Source organism: Eublepharis macularius, chromosome 1 (genome assembly GCF_028583425.1).
Source record: "Eublepharis macularius isolate TG4126 chromosome 1, MPM_Emac_v1.0, whole genome shotgun sequence".
Taxonomy (NCBI): domain Eukaryota; kingdom Metazoa; phylum Chordata; class Lepidosauria; order Squamata; family Eublepharidae; genus Eublepharis; species Eublepharis macularius.
In genome coordinates this window covers 164622795-164643962 of record NC_072790.1, presented here as the reverse complement: position 1 = coordinate 164643962, position 21168 = coordinate 164622795, and the positions used below count along the sequence as shown (strand labels likewise).

General features: G+C 37.7%; 1 protein-coding gene across 3 annotated transcripts; it reads right to left on the bottom strand.

Moving 5' to 3' along the window:
- Nucleotides 1-2274: 2274 nt before the first annotated feature.
- Nucleotides 2275-21113, bottom strand: GPATCH11 (G-patch domain containing 11). Of its 3 annotated transcripts, none has more exons than XM_054978578.1 (9): nt 21025-21113; nt 20339-20418; nt 19031-19257; nt 17811-17852; nt 17587-17707; nt 10721-10811; nt 9492-9599; nt 7239-7320; nt 2275-2617 (listed from the first exon to the last, which is right to left on the bottom strand). In XM_054978578.1, exons 2-9 carry the CDS (start codon nt 20386-20388, stop codon nt 2562-2564), a joined length of 777 nt encoding a protein of 258 aa, XP_054834553.1. In that variant the 5' UTR covers nt 20389-20418; nt 21025-21113; the 3' UTR covers nt 2275-2561. The 3 variants fall into 3 exon arrangements, with proteins under 3 accessions (XP_054834553.1, XP_054834547.1, XP_054834539.1); XM_054978572.1 differs by lacking the exon at nt 2275-2617 and adding an exon at nt 6722-6967; XM_054978564.1 differs by lacking the exon at nt 2275-2617 and adding an exon at nt 6722-6967 and having other exon boundaries at nt 19031-19253; nt 21025-21042.
- Nucleotides 21114-21168: the final 55 nt, after the last annotated feature.

Here is a 21168-nt window from a genome sequence, read left to right as displayed (position 1 = left end):
TTTCTATGATGAGTCTGCAGTACCTCCACCCAGGTATTAAGCTTTTTAATCTCCCATGTGGGACTGCACAGGAAGACCGTCGATGAAAAACAGTGTTTCACTTACTTGTAACTGTTGTTCATCTAGGTCTTCCGTGCAGGCACACATGCCCTCCCTCCTTCCCCGCTTACACTCTTGGTAGAATCATAGAGTTGGAAGGGACCATACAGACCATCTAGTCCAACCCCCTGCCCAGTGCAGGATCAGCCTAAAGCATCTCTGACAAGTATTCATCCAGCCTCTTCTTGAAAACTGCCAGTGAGGGGGAGCTCACCACCTCCCTAGGCAGCTGATCCCACTTTTGAACTACTATGACCGTGAAAAAGTTTTTCCTAATATCCAGCTGGTACCTTTGTGCATGTAATTTAAGCCCATTGCTTTGGGTCCTACCAACTGGAACAGCTCCTTGCCCTCCAAATGACAGCCTTTCAGATATTTAAAGAGAGCAATCATGTCCCCCTCAACCTCCCCTTCTCCAAACTAAACATTCCCAAGGCCCTCAGCCTTTCCTCATAGGGCTCGGTCTCCAGACCCCTGATCATCCTCGTCGCTCTCCTCTGCACCCTCTCGATTTTGTCCACATCCTTTTTGAAGTGAGGCATCCAGAACTGCACACAATACTCCAGGTGCGGCCTGACCAAGGCAGTATAGAGAGGGGCTATGACCTTCTGTGATTTTGATGCTATGATACAACCCAAGATTGAATTAGCCTTTTTTTTGCCACCGCATCACACTGACTGCTCACATTTAGTTTACAGTCCACTCTTACCCCAAGATCCCTTTCACATATACTACTGCCCAGAAGTGTATCCCCCATCCAGTATTTGTGCTTCCCATTTTTGTGGCCCAGATGTAATACTGTGCACTTGTCTTTGTTGAATTGCACCCTATTCACAGCTGCCCACTTCTCTAGAGTATTCAGGTATTTAGCTTGCTGTAGGGCGGCAAAAGAGGACTGAGGGTATGTCAGGGGCGCTCCGCCTCTAAGGAGCCGTTTTCGGCGGGAAAGAAGGCCGTGCATGTGCGCTGAGAGTGCCCCCTAGTGATCTTGAGCTATGAAAATCTCCTAAATTGGTAGGCCTGTGCATGCGCAGTCCCATGTATGCCTGCACGGAAGACCTAGATGAACAACAGTTACAAGTAAGTGAAGCACTGTTTTTTTTCCTCCCAATCGGAGGGTCCTCCGGGGAATATACGGGGAAAGACGGTCCCTCAAGCACACTGGCCCCAGTCCGCACAAGGCCTTATAGATCAACACCAGAACCTTGAACCTGATCCAATACTCCACTGGCCACCAATGCAGCTCGCGTAGTATTGGTGTAATATGCGCCCTATTTGGTGCTTTCATAATGATGCGCGCCGCTGCAGTTTGCACCAGCTGCAGTCTCCAGGTCAGGCTCAAGGGTAGGCCTGCGTAGAGCGAGTTACAGTAGTCTAACCTAGAGATGACCGTTGCCTGGATCACTGTAGTAAGTCACAGGTAGACAGGTAGGGGACAAGTTGCCTGGTCTGCCGCAGGTGGAAAAAAGACCTGACAACGGCTGCGACCTGTGCCTCCATTTTCAAGGAAGCATCCAGGATCACCCACAGGCACTTAACCCTCGGAACTGGCACGAGCTGTACCATAGCGAGGGCCGGGAGCCAGAGTCCTGAACCCAGTCCCCCGTGGCTCAAGTACAAGATCTCCGTCTTTGTTGTGTTCAGTTTCAGTCGACTCTGTTGCAACCAATCAATCACAGCTGAAAACGCATGTTCCAGAACATCTGGGGCTGAGTCGGGCTGGCCGTCCATCATCAGATACAGCTGGGTGTCATCTGCATATTGATGATACCCAGGCCTGAAACTTCGTACCAACTGGATGTTAAACAATAACTATTTTAAATGTTAAATTGTTTTAAAATGTTGTTTGCCACCTTGGGGACCATGTTTGGGTAGAAAGGTCGCATGCAGATGTTTAAAATAATTCGTTCCCTCCCTGTTGTTAGTTGCCACAGGAGCCAGCACTGGTTGTCCCTCCTCCTGTCGATTCTCTGTGATCCTTACAGCGCCTTTCCCTTCGTTCTGTAACTGGGCTGCTGCTTGCTTAGGGCATTGCTTATTTTCCCCCCGAGTCGAGAGGTTAAGGGGAGATAACAGAACCTTTTCTATTCCTAGTAAATTATTTTCATTTTTTTCTGAAATACACTTTTACGATCTTTGTAGCCCTATATACCACCCTTAGCAAAAACAGACAGGGTAGGTTGGCCTTCCTTCAGGGGAAGACGCTTTATTGTATTATGAAAAAGAGGGAATCACAAATAAACAAAAACTGAGTCAGATGTGCCCTGGTGCAGCATTTCCTTAGTTTGGAGAGCTGAGAAAAATCCAAAATATTCTCAAATGTCCAACAGTTTCAGTGAGTGTAGCTTCATTTTAAATATATAAAATCCCCCCAAAACATCGTCCTGTCAAAAGTAAGCAGCCATCATCATTAGTCCGTATAAATCTTGTGCTATTTTAAACACGGATTTGCCCTTTGAAAATTATTCATGATCTTCAAAAGTGTCTCCTGGGCAGTTTGAAGATAAATCATCTTGATCTGAATACAGAAAAGAGAAAAATTATACAAATGGCAGAAGAAAATGTCATTAGACTGAAGTTAAATGTTTTGAAGGTGACATAGTTTGGAAAAGAAAAATAACAGCAAATCAAAAAACAAGAAAGCAGACCAGCTAGTTGAAATAAATCTGCATGACTGTCATATCTTCTCCACTATTGTCAAGAGCAGGAGGTTCCTACTTGTTTTGTTATAGTGCAGTGAACAACTAACAAAAATTTGGATTACAGCATTTTTTTACTTGCAAGTGATTCAGAAAGTAAGGGATAAGGCAGATAGAAATAAGGGTATGGTAACCTTTTGTCACAGACTTCCCTTTTGGGGAGACATGGCAGCTTAGGAGCAATGGCTCTCAGCAGTTACTAATTGTCCAGTTACTCAGACATGCTAGTATTTCAGCTACCTGAAAAGGCAGAGAATTCTTAATTATGAATTAATTCTCCAACAGAACATAATGATGGGCTTGAAACAATACATCCTTTCCCTCAATTTTATTTTTAAAATGGGGCAGCAGATAAAAAACAATAACAACACTCAATTTATATACTACCCTTCAGGACAACTCAGAGTGGTTTACAAACGGTGTTGTTATTATCTTCACAACAATCACCCTGTGAGGTAGATGGGGCTGAGATAGCTCTGAAAGAGCTGTAACTGACCCAAGGTCACCCAGCTAGCTTCAAGCCAAAGAGTGGGGAATCAAACCTGGCTCTCCAGATTAGAGTCCTGCCGCTCTTAACCACTACACCAAGCATGATTTTAAGTCAAAGCAGTCTCTTTGGCACCATTTTCCAGGCTTCCTGCCTCTCACTCTAGTTCATCCTTTTTGTAAGCCAATGTCAGTGAGTGTTCACCCTCTGAGGCAGAGGACATCATGGGTGAGTCCCACCATCCAATCAGGGAGGCAGGAAATTATTTCTCTTTATTGTTCTGTGCATGGGACAACCCCTCCTCATTTCTATTCCTGTCTCCAAGAAGAGCAGTCCAGTAGCAGGCTAGCTCTGCTACTTTTCTAATGGGACTTTCCTTTCTAACCTAATTTAGAAATCCCTACAGGGGTTACGGCACACTCAGTGAGAAGTGCAGCCACCAATGTGGCCTTCCAAAAGAATGCCTCAGTCAAAGAAGTATGCAAAGTGGCCACTTGGTCATCAGTGCCAACTTTCATAAAACATTACAAATTGCATACATATGACTCAGCAGGCGTAGCCTTTGGAAGGAGAGTCTTGCAGCACATCATCCAAGATGAAGATCGCATCCCACCCAGAAAGTGAAAACTACTTTGAGAGCACCTAAGATGTCCTCCGCCTGAGAAGAAGAACAGACCTTTGGACATTTGCCCTGAAGGGTCCTCCTCCTCTGAAGTAAGGAGGACATCTTGACCTCCCTGGATCTTCATCCTTAAAATTCCTGTTGCTTTTCTACTTTTTCTGAGTTTCTTAGGCTTACCAGGTCTCGACAACAAAACAGATACGTCTTAAATAGTTTACTGCTTTGTGGAGTCACCTGAACTGAGGAAGGGTGGTCCCACACACCAAACAGGAAAGAAAATTTTTTAAAAATTTTTTTTATTGGTGAGCATACTTGTCAAATTTAATACATACATTCCCTCGATATCTAATTAACCCTATCCCCCACCCTTTTCCTCCCCCCTCCCTATCGACTTCCAACAGCTTTCCAACCCTTAACCCCTCTTATTACTTAATAAAGTCCCTTACTCTAAGCACATTCTAATTTTTTTCCCAGATACTCTATCATATATATCAAATATCTTATCAATATAGTATACTTCTATCAATTATACTATCAAATATTCTATCAATATAATATACATCTATCGGTTATACTATCAATATAGTATACATCTTATACCCCTCAATATAGCAGACCAGTATAATATAATATAATATATTACAAAAATCTTAGTTTAAACTTATTCTATTCCTTTTAAACATATATTCTATCAAATATACTACTGTCAATATAATATGTATTAAAACCCTTACTGTGTGCCCTGCCACCAATGTGGCACAGCACACAACACCATACTGCGCAGTCATTATATAATATACAATCTGATCCACTAACATAATATATTATATATAGTATATATAGTATACCCCATTAGTATATTTATTTAACTATACCCTTATTCATATACTCTGAAAAAGAATTCCCCTAACCCTTATACTAGCTTATAGTTACATTTCCCCTATATATGGTAAGATCCCCCCTCTCTCTCTTATCCTTATTTTTCTTTAAAAATTCTCAAACTGCCACAGTTCTCCTTTTACATCCCATTTTTTCTCCAAAAATTGTTTCAATTTCCCCCAATCAGTAATATATTGCCCTAGGTCAAGATCTTTAAGTTTCCTTGTCATTTTGTCCATTTCTGCCATGTACAGCAATTTATAAATCCAGTCTTCTACAGTTGGTATTTCTTGTGTCTTCCATTTCTGCGCATACAAAAGTCTTGCCGCAGCAGTCATGTAAAATAACAATGTTCTATACTGCACTGGAACAGTCTCCATTCCAAGGTTCAGTAGCAACAGTTCTGTGTTCTTATTAATTTGGATTTGCAAAATCTCATTAATTGCTTCAATTATTTCTCCCCAGTACTGCTTGGCTACTTCACAAGTCCACCACATGTGATATAGTGAACCTTCATGCTGTCTGCATTTCCAGCATTTGTCCGACATATTGGTATTTCCAAGCGCAATTTTCTTTGGTGTTAGATACTATCTGTAGATCATTTTGTACACATTCTCTTTGACGTTCGTACACGTTGAAATCTTCAATGTATTTTTCCATAGATGCTCCCACGCCTCCATCGTTATCTCTTTATGAAAATTTATTGCCCACTTCACCATCTGGACTTTTACTGTTTCGTCCTTTGTATACCATTTCAGAAGTAATTTATAAATTTTAGATATTTCTTTCTTGCCTTCTTGGAGTAACACTTCCTCCAACTCCGATTTTTCCAATCTTATACCTCAGGCAGTCCGCATTATAAAGATCTCTGATCTGTCTGTACTGAAACCATCCATAGCAAGGAGACAATTCTTCTTCTGTCTTTATTCTCAGCTTTGAATATTGTATTTGTGTAATCTCCTTGTACGTTAAACATTGCTGTTCATTATCAACAGTTCTCGGATCTATTACTTCATACGGAACCACCCATGAAGGAATTCCATCCTCCATGTACGCAGGAAAGAATTTTTTTTAAATTTCCTGCCTCTCTGATTGGACAGTGGAAATCACCCAAGATGTCCTCCTTATCAGAGGAGAAGGGCCCTTCACAGTAAGTGTCCAAAGGTCCATTCTCAAAATATCTACCAATGTTTAGACTTGCAGATCAGCAGCATTTTGTTTACACAATTCCAGTAGGGTTTTGGTGTTTCTTTGATGCTGCATTATTATAACATAACATAGGTTGACTCTTGTGTGGGCATCCCGAACTCAAGCAGACATCTGTTCTTCAGAAAAGTGAGAAGAATTCACCAGGTTGAATTAAGCTGAATAAGTCTGTCAAAGTTCAAACTGGAAGTGTCTCTGAGGCCCAGAAAGAGTAAGAGTAAGCATGGCTGCTACACTTGTGTTAGGGCAACAAAAGCCAAACAACGCAGTAAGTAGATGCACATCACCTTGCTTGTGAAAGGTTATGTGATGGTTAGAATGTTGGACTAGAGCTAAGAGACCCAGTTTCAAATTCCCACTGTGCCATAGAAGCTTGCTGGGTGACCTTAGGCCAGTCACATACTCTCAGCGTAACCTACCTCAGATGGTTGTTTTGAGGATAAAATGGAGGATAGGAGGAGAATGTAAGCTATTTTGGGTCTTCATTGTGTAAAAAGGTGGGGTATAAATGAAATGAAGAAAAGAAATTGAATCACAAGAGGCCAACTTCTTTTTTTTTTTTTATAATATTTTTTTTTATTAAAGAAAAAAATATTACAAATAAAGAAATGACCACTTTTCAGTACAATGTTATCATAACAAAGATTATATAACTAAACAATAGTGGTAGTGATAAAATTTCCAATACAACACTATAACTAGATTGATTCAATTACTACAGATATAGTGCTATGTTTCAATCACAAAATTAAATTTCCGGATTAACGATCTCATAATACGGTAGCCTTGTAACGAGTAGATTTTCCTTAGAGAGGAAATCTAGGAAAGGAAACCACTTCTCGTAAAAATCTGAAGATTTGGCTGGATTCATTCGTAACTGCATCCTGTCTGTTAACTTCTCCATGATCAAATGGTCCCATACCTTCATATACCACGTAGTAAGGTTTGGGGGAAAATGCGACAAGAGGCCAACTTCTGAAAGGGAATTGGAATTTTCTGGGTACTGAAAGGGGAGGGGAGTGCTGCACAGTAGACTACGTGCCCTGAATGATTCAGGATAATGCCTGTTTCACTCATTTTGGTTTTCAAGTGATAAATGCAATTTAGAATATTTCTTGTGAATTCAGTCAGCAGGTGCAAACCACCATACTACTTCTGAGAGTTTTACTCTTAGCAAACCAAGGGCATAGCTGGGTCATAAGTAAAACTTTCTCAGTATTTTTAAGTAAAAGGGATTTTTTCTTACCTTCGTAGGCTGTTCCACACCAGATGCAGTACAGATACTTGTCTCTTAAATATGCTGTCAAAGTTTGTAATTTATCTGATGCCTATGTAAAGCACAAAAAATAAAACGTTTTAAGCATAAAACCCTGTTAAGGAATTCCAAAATCCAAATCTAGGAATTCCAAAAAAGCCCATATCTTCTTAAATTTCAGGAATGTAATACCACTCCATGTATAAGCCACTAAACCACATTTTGAAAATAACTAACTATGAAAAGACCACCCTTGATATAAATCTATAACAACAGCAGCATTCGATGTATATACTGTCCTTCAGGACAACTTAATGCCCACTCAGAGCGGTTTACAAAGTATGTCATTATTATCCCCACAACAATAATCACCCTGTGAGGTGGGTGGGGCTGAGAGAGCTCCGGGAAGCTGTGACTGACCCAAGGTCATCCAGCTAGCTTCAAGCGGAGGAGTGGGGAATCAAACCCGGTATGATGAGCTCCCTCTTCTTACAGATTACTTATGATGGTCAAGTCACATGGTGTTTTACTTCCTTTCCATCTTAAAAATAGCATTTAAAGAAATCGGAACACCATCCTGGTATCGGATGTTCCTTTCAGAGGACTTTCTGCAGCTCAACCAGAGAGGTGAAGATGGTGGGGGAAGGTTCCGCCACACACCTGGGTTTTTTCCCCCTGAGAACCTTCCTCCTTCCCCTGCCCCAGCATTTCCAGTTGAAAAAACGCCATAAAAATATTTTCTATTTTGAAATGCGTAAATACTTTTGCAAGAATGTACAAAATAGAAGCATTCAGGAGGGCATTTTTATAAGGGGACCAGAAATATAGTATGACAGAACTGTCCAAGAAGGGCTGTAGTTACTGCAATAGCTTGCTTTTAGTGCACTGTGTTGTATCTTTGTAATCCACTGCAAGCTTTGTTTATGGTATATCATGCCTTATACAGTTTCCTGTTTGCTTTGTTTCCTAATTTCTGAAATACTAGATGCATTGCATTGTTGTTGGATGTTTTATGTTGTCTGATTGAACTGATTTTTACATTTTGTAAACTGTCTTGAGTCTCAGTATAAATCAATGACAATTAATTTGCAGTATGCAGATTTTTATGTAAGAATCTACAGAGTAAGAAAAATCCTACATATAGACATGCACATTTTCAAGGATTATGTTTTGTTTAACTATAACTAATTTTGTCAATGATTAATATGCTATGATGTTGGATGATAAACTAGTAAAGAGTTAAATGTTTTCAGTGCTTTAACGTGATAATCAAATATGCTGGTAGTCTGACTGTTTCTGCTCAAATAATATACACTTGCTATAAAATTTGTAGTTTCAATTGTTGTTTATTTTTTCCTGCCTTGTAGATGGGAGAATTAGGATATATAGCATATGGTAAAGCAGTTTGCAGTTCTTTCTCATGTTGCAATATTGCTTGTAGAAAACAAAGGCCTTTCTACTTTTACATTTCATTAATACACCAAATACATAAATTGTATGCTAAGTTATAATGAAGCAGCATCAAGAAAACATCAGAAACAAGATTACTTTGATAACTGTTTAGTTTCATTGCTTTAGACAGGGAAAAAGTTAGAACCAGAAAGATCTTTTTCCTGCAACAATGAGTCAAGAGACATTTCCCACAATATTTTCTCAAATGTCCCATTACTCAAAAAATAAGACTTCTGGCTGCTACTAGAATCATGTCTTGACCTATAAAGTATACAGTAGGGGCGCCCAGCATTGGTACTCATGGGTACCATGGTACCTAACCTATCAACACCTTAACTGGTGCCCACCAAGTGTTTTTAGAAAGTAGGTGGGGCTAAGGGAAGCTTCTGATTGGCCACTAGAGACCTAATTGGCTGTGCAGATGTTTAAACAATGTTGCTTCAACAGCAGCTGCCACCATAGTGCAAGAATCTTCACTGTATGATTGAAGATAAGCTGTGTATATGTAAGAAAGTACTTTTAAACAATACGTTCATTTAAAAAGGCATCTTGTTAAACAGAATTTCTGCCTGATATATGAGTCACTATTAAAATTATGCATTAGTGCACTCTCTGACGTTTTGTGATTGGCTCTGCTTCTGGTGGTAGCCCTTTTGTGTTTAGCTCCACTTCCTGCAACAGCCATTTTGTGATTACACCCACCACCCAAAGGTGCCCACAGGCTCAAAAAAGTTGGGGAACCATTGTATACCAACACAGAATATTCTTGCTTAAAACAACATTTGAACATACACTTAAGTCATCTTCTTCCTCTTCCTCCTCCTCCTCCTGTTTCTCCACATCATCTTTCTCCCCGCTTGGTCTTAACCAGAACCAAGCCTCTCTGGGAAGTTCAAAGCCCTACAAAATAATTTAAAAACGTATGAAAGAATGGCTTTGTAAGCCCCTCCTAGTCCTTTTGGTTGCCTACCAAAAGGTCAGAAAAACTGTGGCCATCCCAAGTCTCCACTTGGAAACAGCACCCCATCTCTTCATGCCCAAGGGGTACCCAAAAAATAAAATTGTTATCACCAGCTGCCACTAATAACTGAGAGTATCTCCCTCTAAATGGAGCTGCATATCCAGCACTTTGTGCCTGTGTAGTTGGTTAAAGGATATGTTTAGTTGCTACACCAACTGCTGCACACCTACAATCAAGCACAATGGTGGTCTATTGCAGCTTTGCACGTCTGAGCTATTGTGCTCATGTGTGGGGAGTTTATCTGCTACTCCTCTCCATTACTCTTCAGAGAGTAAAACTGAAAGGTGCTGTGTTTTTCCCGAGATCAGGCATAAATAGTCAAAATATAAGAAAGTTTAATAAAGGAATAAAAATACTATACATATTCTGTTGAAGAATTTCAGGCTGATTAAGGGAACAAAGGAAAAGTGAAAACATGCAATCCCTTTTCCTTAAACTCTGAACTTATTGTAAACAACGTTTAATTAGGGTTGACTTGAAGTTGCAGTAGTTTTAAAATTCTGCATAACTTTATATATCATGACTGGGACTTCTTCCCCTTATCCCTTGCTGTATGGACAAGATGCAGCCCCTAGCTTAAAGCTTAGTCCATCATGGCTTGTGCCAGTTTTTTATGGGAAATGTAATGCTGGAATCCATCACCTTAGGCTGAAGTGGTACAGACCTTAAGATCACCTCAGGATTCATTCATGCATTGTCTGCCTGTTTTGTCAAGACTCTGCCATCCCACTTTTCTGCATGTGTAAACCAAATTACACAAGAACAGCCAATTACTTATGGACTCAGGCAACCAGGCAGGGGCATTTTTGGACTCCACAGAAGAGTTGTTTCTTTTATTTCAGTCTGTCAGTGTCACAACTGACTTGCTAGTATGTTTCAATATGTAGGCTTGGAAATATTTTTCTGGAGTTATATTCAAGGCTTCAAAATGGAGGTGCAAAATACATTGCCCACTATGAATGCTTGGATTACAAATGTTGCAAACAAATGAACCCCTTACTTTCTGCATATCTAACTGCTGACAGGCTTTCTGACTTTTCTCCAGGTCCCGTTTTACTTGCAATTCCTCTTGCTTGGTCTTCATTCTCATTCTGTTGATTTCAAAAGGTAGTTAACATAAACAGGAATTTTTTTTACTTTGATCAGAATTAGTTGAGAAATTGCACATACAGCTTTAATCCCTATAGGAGTTCTATCTGAAAAGAGAATTTGCTGAAGGAAGAACAACAAATGTATTTAGATCTTGATAAAACTTTTAAGAATTTGAAAAAAAGACAAGAGATTAAAACTAATTAACACAAAGAAGGACACCTTCTACCTCCCATCACACAGTCTGACTTGACTCTGCTCATGGAGATAAGCCCCACGGGTATCTGGCAAAACTCTTCCTATCGCAGCCAGACTGCCTTATGTGCACAATCCCCAGTGCTGTACTACCCACAATGGAACAAATATGGCCCTTCAGAGTACATAGAAACCTTCCCTTGCCGTCTCCAGGCCCCTGCTTCCTTGTTACAGTATAAGCACAAATACCCTGCACACTAAATGGTTGAAGATGTGTGTGGAACACTGGATGTGGAAACATGTATCTTATAAGGCTTCCATTGTGCTCAAGAATAGTGAACACAGCCAGCTAAGTAATGCTGTATGCATAAAGAAGTGGTCTGACATTAGAATACGGTTCTGATACCTATCTATATGGTTCCCTTCCACACAGAGAGACGACTACTTCCTGTGAGCAGAGGGGAAAAATTCATATCTGGTTTAGTTCCATTTTTTATTTGTACTTCCTTAGTAAAAAAATGTTTAATTTTTTTTTCCCTTGCCAGATATTCATGAGTACTCTCAAACTTATACCCTGATCCTAAACATCAGAAATAACTCCATGGGGGGGCGTGGCTTCGCAGCAAAAGCAAATGGCCGCCTAAAGCTGAGCTCTGTCTCACCCTGAGCCCTTTAAACAACCTAACAACTGTAAAATGAATGCTATGAACAAACAAACAACAGAAAAGAAGAAAGCAAACAGTAAGGCTGCTAAAAAGCTTCAAGATTTTTTCCTGGTCTCCCAAACACCAGCAGCAGAAATCAGAGCTGAAAAAGACACACTCAAAATGGCTGCCGAGGAAAGCAGAGTAAGTAACTCTTCATCAGACTTAAGCTTACCAGCCTTACTTCAAGCTATGGAGTCTAATATCCTTCAAAAAATTTCCAATTTAACAGAGCAAATTGCAGAAATTAAAATAGACATTAACAAAGCAGTGCTAAAAGCTGAAAATGCAATGGATCTTAGCATTGCCTTGCAAAGAGATGTGCAAGACTTACAAAAAGAGAATGACTACATGCAAAATAGAATTCAAACCCTTGAACTTGCAAACCGTCAGCAGAACTTAAAATTTAGAGGGATTGAAGAATCTGAAATAATAAATGCAGATTTAATCTCTTTCCTCTCTAACTGGCTAGCCACATGCCTTCAATTAGAAGAGGGCATCAGCCCTCTAATTTCCAAAGCGTATCGCCTTGGCTACCCTAATCATCCCAAAAGGAGAAGTCCCAGGGATGTTGTAGCAACATTTGTCGATTGGAGAACAAGAAAAAAAATCTTGGAGGTGGCAAGATCACAAAACACCTTTACATACAAAGGAGCTTCTATCCTGGTGTTAACTGATCTGCCAAAGGACATTTTAAATAAAAGAAAGGAACTTAAACCAGTAACAGAAGCCTTAAGGAAAGCTAAAATCAACTATAGATGGATAAACTTTACTAAACTCCAAGTAAAACAACAAGGAGAGACCTACACAGCAGAAGACCAAGAAACTGGATTATGCCTGTTACAGAGCATTAACCTGGAACTGCCTATGGAGTTAGACAACATATCTAACAAAAGAAAGAGATCATATCCTTCAACTCCACAAAAAGGAAGCAAGATACCGATTAGGCACAACTGAAGTCTCAAACTCTGCATTAGAAATAATAGAAGCTCTAATTCCAATGACTGAAACAAATGCCATTCATAGCATCAAAATATCAACAAAGGGTTCGGGGGGGCAGATTATAAGATACAGTAATTTAATTAGCTTCCAAATTAGAATTACCCAGATATTCTGGAATTTTCCAGTAATTCAGGAGAGAAGTTTATCTCTTGAATTATAGAGGGTTATATAGGATAAGTTTCAGTTTCTTCCATTATTTTTTCATTTTTTTTTTAAATTTTATTTTTTTCCCCTTTTGGCTTATTAATCGAATTCAAGTTAAACAGAAATTTATTGATAATAGGGATTGTTATTGTTCCTATATTATAGAGTGTTACTATTTTATATCAAATAATTAGTTATAAACAAAGTTGAGAGTTATAGAAGAGTTTTACTGTTATTAGAAAGTTATATTACTACTTCAAGTTTATATTGTTACTTTACGGATATTAGAAGTATTACTGTTTATAATACACAGTTAAGTATAATCAAAATGTAAAGTTATAACAAGTGCTGTATTGTCATCAGAAAATTGTCTTATCGTTCAGATTTTATATACTAAATAGCATTACTGTTACCAAATAAGTTGTTTAAAAGCTATTTCTTTAACACAAAAAATAATTTATTTCTAAGAAGAAATTGGAGGGAGAAGTTACAATATGTGTTCTGAACTAAAAGTAATTTCTTATAATGTTCGAGGCTTGGGGAATCCAATTAAGAGAAAACGCATACTTACACATATAGCTAAACTTAAACCAGATATCACTCTACTTCAAGAAACACACATTCGTGCTGGTAATCCTTTAACACTGAAAGACAGATGGATTCAGACACAATACCATGCATATGGCACTTCTAAAGCACGTGGGGTTGCAATTATAGTATCCAAAAATACTCCTTTTTTTCATAAAGCTACAAAGGTTGATCCTCTGGGTAGATATATATTTGTAAAAGGAACTGTAGGCAATCACCTTCTTACAGTGGCATCCATCTATGCACCTAACCAAAGGCAAATAACCTTTATAGAAGAACTATTAATTAATCTAGAAAAATTTCAGGAAGGCGAACTGATTGTGGGTGGAGACTTTAATTTCATAATGAATCACAAATTAGATAGGTCAGACTATAAAAAATCCAATAAGAAATGTCACAATACTAAATTGGCAACATTGATTAAAAATCACAATCTGATTGATGTATGGAGACAAACTCATGCTACAGAAAAAGACTTTACTTACTACTCACCTAGACATCACATTTACACCAGAATTGACCTTATTTTAATTTCAGAAAAATTAATTAATCAGGTAAACTCAACCGAAATTGGTAACATAATCCACTCAGATCATGCTTGGACTACTTGCACCATTTCATTTAAGTCAGAAACAAAAACTGAAAAACACTGGACATTTAGTAAATCACTGCTGTACCATTCAAATCATGTTAAGGAAATTGAGAATATCATCAAACAATACATGAAAGAAAATACAACACCAGAAACAAAACCACATATTTTTTGGGACGCTTTAAAAGCTGTCACTAGAGGACATCTAATAGCATTAACATCACGAATTCACAAGGATAAGAAAGCTCAAAAACAAGAAATTACAGGGAAAATTAAACACTTGGAATTCCTACATAAACAGAATGGTAGTAAAAAAGTATACCAGAAACTAATAAATGAACGCAAACTTTTAGAAACCATAGAATCAGATAATATTCAAAAAAATCTCATATATTTAAAACAGAAACATTGGTTCAATACACCAAAGACTTTACGTATTCTCTCTTGGAGAATAAAAGAAAAGAAGGTAGCAAAATTAATCAGGGTAATCCAAGACAAAAAAGGACAAATATACACTAAATCAAAAGACATAATTAATATCTTCAGAGATTACTATAATCAACTATATACATCAAAAAAACCAAAAATAGAAAACATATCCCATTTTTTGCAATCACTTAAAAATCTTAAAAAATTAGAAAAAGCACATCAGTCAAAACTGGAGAATCCAATCACCACACAAGAAATTGCAGCAGTCATACAAAAATCAAAAAACAACAAAACATCAGGACCAGACGGATTTCCTGCAGAATTTTATAAAAAATTTGCCCCACTTCTGTTACAACCCCTTACTGAAACTTGTAACATGTTACTAACAACAGGAATACAGCCTCCTTCATGGTCGACTGCTTCTATTATAGTAATTCCGAAGCAAGGCAAAGATCATAAAACCCCAGCCTCATTTCGCCCAATTTCTCTCTTAAATCAAGATTACAAGATATTTACTTCAGTTATAGCCGAACGTCTTAATTCATTTATCACTCACTATATACACAAGGACCAAACCGGCTTCATGCCCGGCAGGGATTTAACACACAATATTTATAAAACTTTAAATTTAATGTCTATATGCAAAAATCAACATACTGAAGCTCTATTCTTATCATTAGATATCGAAAAAGCCTTCGATTCCTTAGAAATATGTTATTTAGATGAAACACTATACCATATGGGCTTTGGAGAAAATTTCCGACGTATAATAAAGACAATCTATTCACAACCCACAGCGCATGTCAAAATAAATGGAAACACTTCAGACAAAATCTATCTACATAGAGGAACAAGACAAGGCTGCCCTTTGTCACCTGCTTTATTTGCAATTGCCTTAGAACCACTGACAATAGCAATCAGGGAGAACACCCAAATTCAAGGAATCGCAGTTAACTCTAAAACATATAAACTCAGTGCTTTTGCAGATGATATGCTGCTATACCTCACAAACCCAATCCTATCGCTTCAACACTTATCAAATCTTTTAAGTTTATTTGGTCAAATTTCAGGATTAGAAGTAAACTACACCAAGTCGAACATACTTCCTTTAAACACAACAACTACAACTCAATTGAATATTAAACACATATATAAATTCCAGTGGGAACCAAAAAAACTACCATATCTGGGTATAATCCTACCATCTGACCTCAACCAGTTACTAAAGTTAAATCACATAGATAAAATGGCTAAAATAAGAGCAGAATTAAGTGACTGGAATAAAAAACAATTATCATGGTATGATAGATACCATCTAATTAAATCATTTGCACTTCCCAAGTTAATTTTTCTCTTTCGAACAATTCCAATATTAATCCCACCAAAACTTTTAAAACAATGGCAAACCTTCTTCAATAAATTTTTGTGGCAAGATAAACATCCAAGAATTGCATTTACAACACTAAGATTAAAAAACACACAAGGAGGCTTTAATTTCCCAGATATTGATCTCTATCAAAAAGCTGCACGATTAAAAGATGTAATTTCTATAATACAGAAGGAAGATCATATGGATTGGATCAACTTTTTACAAAACACACAACAAAATGAATCCATTCAGGATCTTCTATGGAATAAACAACACGTCCGCCCAACAAACTCTAAACAAAACATCTTTTTTACAGCTATCCTAAAAGTATGGGATGCTTATAGAAATAAAATCACCCCCAAATATTCCAGGTTCTCTTCTTTTCTTTTTCAGGATTGGTTTCCACCGGGTCTCTCACCCGCATTCACTAAAAAATGGAGCCAAAACAACATAACAAGGCTAACTGATATTGCCTCCCGAGAAGGCTTACTAGATAAACCGGAATTGGAGCAAAAAATTAATAGTAATATATCATGGTTTATTTATTTTCAATTAAAGAATCTAGCCTCTTCTATAAACTTAAAGGACATTATGAAACAACCAAAGACTGCATTTGAACAAATTATAGATAGGAAAGGCCTTTCAAATAAAGGAGTAATCTCCAAAATTTATAATATTTTGCTACAAAACCTTAAACTTAAAACCTTAACATATCAGTCAAAATGGCACCAAGACTGTGACAAAATATTATCAAAAGAACAATGGGAAATATTATGGTCCTCTAAAATATTTAATTCATCAACAATTAGTATTAAACTACAGTCCTATAAGATATTAACAAGATGGTATCTTACACCCAAAAAATTAGCAGCTATTTATTCTCACAGTTCATCTTTATGTTGGAAAGGATGTGGGGATACAGGATCATATATACATTGCTGGTGGAAATGTCATTACATAGAAGAATTCTGGAATACAATCTTGCACCAAATCTTTTTGTTAACTGGCTACAAAATACCAAAGAAACCTGAGCTGATATTTCTGAATCAATGGGATGATATAGAGATCCCACCAATTCGACGAGACCTCATCAATGTCTTCTTAATGGCAGCAAAAAATTTAATTGCTTTAAAATGGAAATCACATACTGTACCAACAATTACCAGTTGGTATTCTAAAATATGGGACCATTTTTTATTTGAAAAAATCAATGATGGAATCTATCAAGCTGAAAATTTCCCCCAAACAACAAATTTTATGGAAAAATGGTTCCCTTTTTTTGAATACATTTCTAAAGAAAATCTATATCCTCCCAATAAAATATACCAAACAATCCTGAATCTATAATCCAAAATATATCAGATCATTCAACTTGAATTTGTCTTTCCATGTTTTACCCTTCTCTGTTATGTAGTTTTTAACAATTTACCCATGTTGTATTTCATATTGTAAACAGTTTTGTTAATAATTGAAATAAAAATATATATATAAAAAAAAAAAAAAAAAAACAAATCAGAGATCAGAAAGATAAAGAGAAAAAAAAAAAAAAAAAAAAAGAAATAACTCCATGTAGGGTTGCAGCCTTGAACCCTCCAAATGTATGCATGTTATGAATGAGCACTCTTTTTGTTTAGATAAAGAGCATTACTTTCTAGGTTAATCACCCTTTCTCCCCATGCATCCATAAAACGTCATGAGCATTAAAAAATGTTTCTTTTAAAGAATTACATAAATGTCATTGTCTTGTACATTACTTGAAAAGGTTGGTGGCCTGCTTCTCTACTTGTTTTTGCATATGAAGTTTTCTTTTGTAGTTTTCCAGATTCTCTTCAACTTTTCGTTTTTTAACTTCTTCATGCCCAAGCCCGCTTCTACCTATTGCAAGTTCAAAGCACTTAGGTGAACATGTTGAGAGGCGTCACATTCAGAATTTTATTTTTACTTAAAAAAATAAGTAAAAGACAGATTTCTCACACACCTTTGTTCATGTTCAAAGGAATAGGCTCAATAATCCCTTCTCCTGCAGAAAAGGAGAGCATACTGTTTATGAAGAGCAGACAGTAGATAATGAACAGGAGACACAATGGTTTTCCTACTTCTTCCAATAAACGCAGAATTGTTTACTTAGAGATGGCTCATTTTATTTCTACAATAAGCCTGTGAGGCAGAACAGATCAAGAACGAATGATATACCAAGGCTATCAAGCACTGTTCCAACTGATCTATAGTATAAAATGGTCTTTCATAAGTTTGCTTCATTCCAAACTTTTTTTTACCAACAATGCACATGATTTGGCTTTCTGCTCCACAACTTTCTCCAGAGTTATGGCTTTATGATTCTGTAGTGGTACTATGTGATGTTTTGTAGGCTCTCTCTTGCCACAAGAGGGCACACACTTGGTATACAGCTCTAATGCTGCAGTATACCATTTCGACTAGAAAACATCTAGCTTTGATAGTATCCTAAATTATTGCTTCACTGTTTTCTCCCAGGCACAAGTAAAGGTTTCTAAAGGTCAGAGACCAATACATGGTTTAGTGGCACAAAATGTCTGGAACTGGGGGTGAACAGAGAGATAGCAAAGTTTACAGATGACACCAAATTGTTCAGTGGTGAAAATTTAACAGAACAAGAAAAAAGGCCTTGATATTGTAGTTGGCAACTCATTGAAAATGTCACCTCAGAATGCAGCAGCAATTAAAAAAGGAAAGTTCTATATTATCTACAATTCTGGTCACTGCATTTCAAAAAGTATATTAAAGAGATGGAAAGAATGCAAAAAAAAGCAACCAAAATAATCACACGGTTTGCTTTAAGATGCAAAGCAAAAAATCCTGGGGCTTTTTAATATAGAAAAGGTGTGATATGTTAGCTGTCCATAAAATTATGCATATCAGATGCTGGGGAACAGTTAGCAGGTGAGGGGTGCTTTTGTCTGTTGGCATCTGACCACTGTTGGAAACAGAATGGTAAACTAGTTGGACCAGAGATGGTGTAGGGCTTGATTGCATGCTCCCCGCTCCACCCCATTCAAAACGTTGTGTTGGATTTTCATTATTCTGGCAGCTGTACCAGTGTTAGCAAGCTAGTTTTGTGCAGATATGACCTGTACCCTGAACTTCTTAGAATTAAAGACAATCCCTATAGAAACTGGCACCATGTTACAGTCACATATTGAAAGCAAGTAACAAACTCACCACTCTTGCCTAGAGGCTGACCACTTTTGTACCCCATCTTCTGAAGCATAGCAAAGCCTTTATTCTCATTTCCCAAAGCAATTTTTAAAGCACTATCACGTTGCTCTTGTTCTTGTTCTTTTATACTCTTTTGTCTGTTTTTTTGGTTGGCTTCTTTTTGTTTCTCTTCTTTTTTAAAAGTTTCTTTTACACGTCTCAGCATGGGCATTCCTGGCCTGACATCCTGACTAAACAAGAGCATAAGTTAAATGGTTATATAGTAATTATTTCTCTCTATAAAACATGGAAGGAAATAGCAACAAGATCCACTTCAGTGAACTGACAAATCTAAGGGGGAAATCCTAAGTATGTAGAATTAAGGCTGATTTTATTCATTGGGGCTTATTCCCTGGAAAGTGTTCTTAGTGTTGCACTGTCAAACACTAATTTACAGTGCCATTCTAAGCAGAGCGGCACCCTTCTAAGTTCACTGAAGTCAATGAATTTAGAGGGGCAAAGCTCTTCCTAAGATGACACTGTTAAAAAGTAAATTCTACAAAATGTCACACTGAGCAAATAGTGTCTTCAATCACACTAAATTATAATTCTGGTAATAAAATTATAAATTCTTCTGCAAAGAATAAGCTTATTTATACAACACTGAAATGGATTCAAACAAATAGCTGACACTGTGTAATAAATTACTACAAGATGGTATTGTTGTAAATGTATTAGGTTCACAGAATGCTGTGAGAACTTGAGAACTGGAAGGCTAGCATCATTGGCAAAAGGAAGAATATAAATTACTTGGAACCCAACCAGTTTCTGTGCCAGGCCTTCTGAATATAGAGAAGCAGACTATCCAGAACTCAAAAGAAAGGGCTGCAGGGGAAGGAATTGGGAAGGGAGGACAATGGGACAGTTAAAAGGTAGGCTGTAATTCTAAGTATACGTACTAGGAAGTAAGTCCTATTTAACTCATTTACTTCTTAATATACATGGTTAGGATTGCATTGTTAGTCTGTATAAGGATGTCCATGAGGAACAGACAGAAAACAGATGGATGTGTACATACATGTTCTTAAGTGTGCAATAAGATTCCCAATTTGTTCCTTTAGAATTGTTCTGGGATGTATTGAGAATGTAGATAAGAAGCACTGTGCACAACTGAAAGACAGACCCTTTATATAAAATATAAGCCCTTCATTGGATACCTGAAAAACTACCATGTAGTTACAAAAGTCCTCAAAAATAATTTCAACTGTCCATCTGTGTACTGACAGGTGCTGACAATTATGATATCAAGTTTAGAAAAATAATCCACTTAACTGTACATTAACAAAGGAATCAGACATGTAGTCCTCTTCTGTATCCTCCATGTTTAGTAGTACTCCACCTGCAGTTCTTTCCTAATAATGATATTTTGCTAGATTTTAGAATGCATTGTAAATAACGTTTTATCTTCATTTTTAAGCATATGAACATTTTAACTAGTCTAAGGTTTATACAAATGTAGATATGCGGTTTCACCAGTCATCAGTGTACCTAACAGATGCTGACAAGTATGATGTTCAATAAATACTTTATTTTCTTTGAAAACAGCAACGTTATGATTTAGAACCCCTGGTTACGCACATCTGCCCCCTCCTTATCGACATACCCCTAGTTAGCATTGCCTCTTAACTTCCACCACTGAAACGGGGGATTTATCAGAGGGGCTGAGACCCAGCATCGTGCAGCGCTTGCTCTTAGATACGTTTATTCTGAAATAAATCCCATAGAGGTCAACGGTCACATTGCCAAGTAAATGGACCTACAGCTGCAGTCAAAGGCTTTTGTTTAGAAATTAAAATACTTCACTTCTCCATTGCTCACTCGAAAGACAATCCCAAATGTCCTTATTCGGAAGAAAAAAACATTAAAGCCAGTGCAACATCCAAGAAAACAACTTCAGACTGCTGTCCTATCTTACCACCTAATACCTCCCAGCAATACTCGCTATACCATCATCTTACCCCTGCGCAGTGCTCCTGCTGAAAATGCTCCTCAACCCACACAACCGGGCGACCTAACGCGACAGGCCAGAAGCCGGCGCATGCGTCTTCTTTTCCAACTTGCTTCCTGCGTCTCTTCTGCGCTTGCGCTTGAGCTGGGGCTTC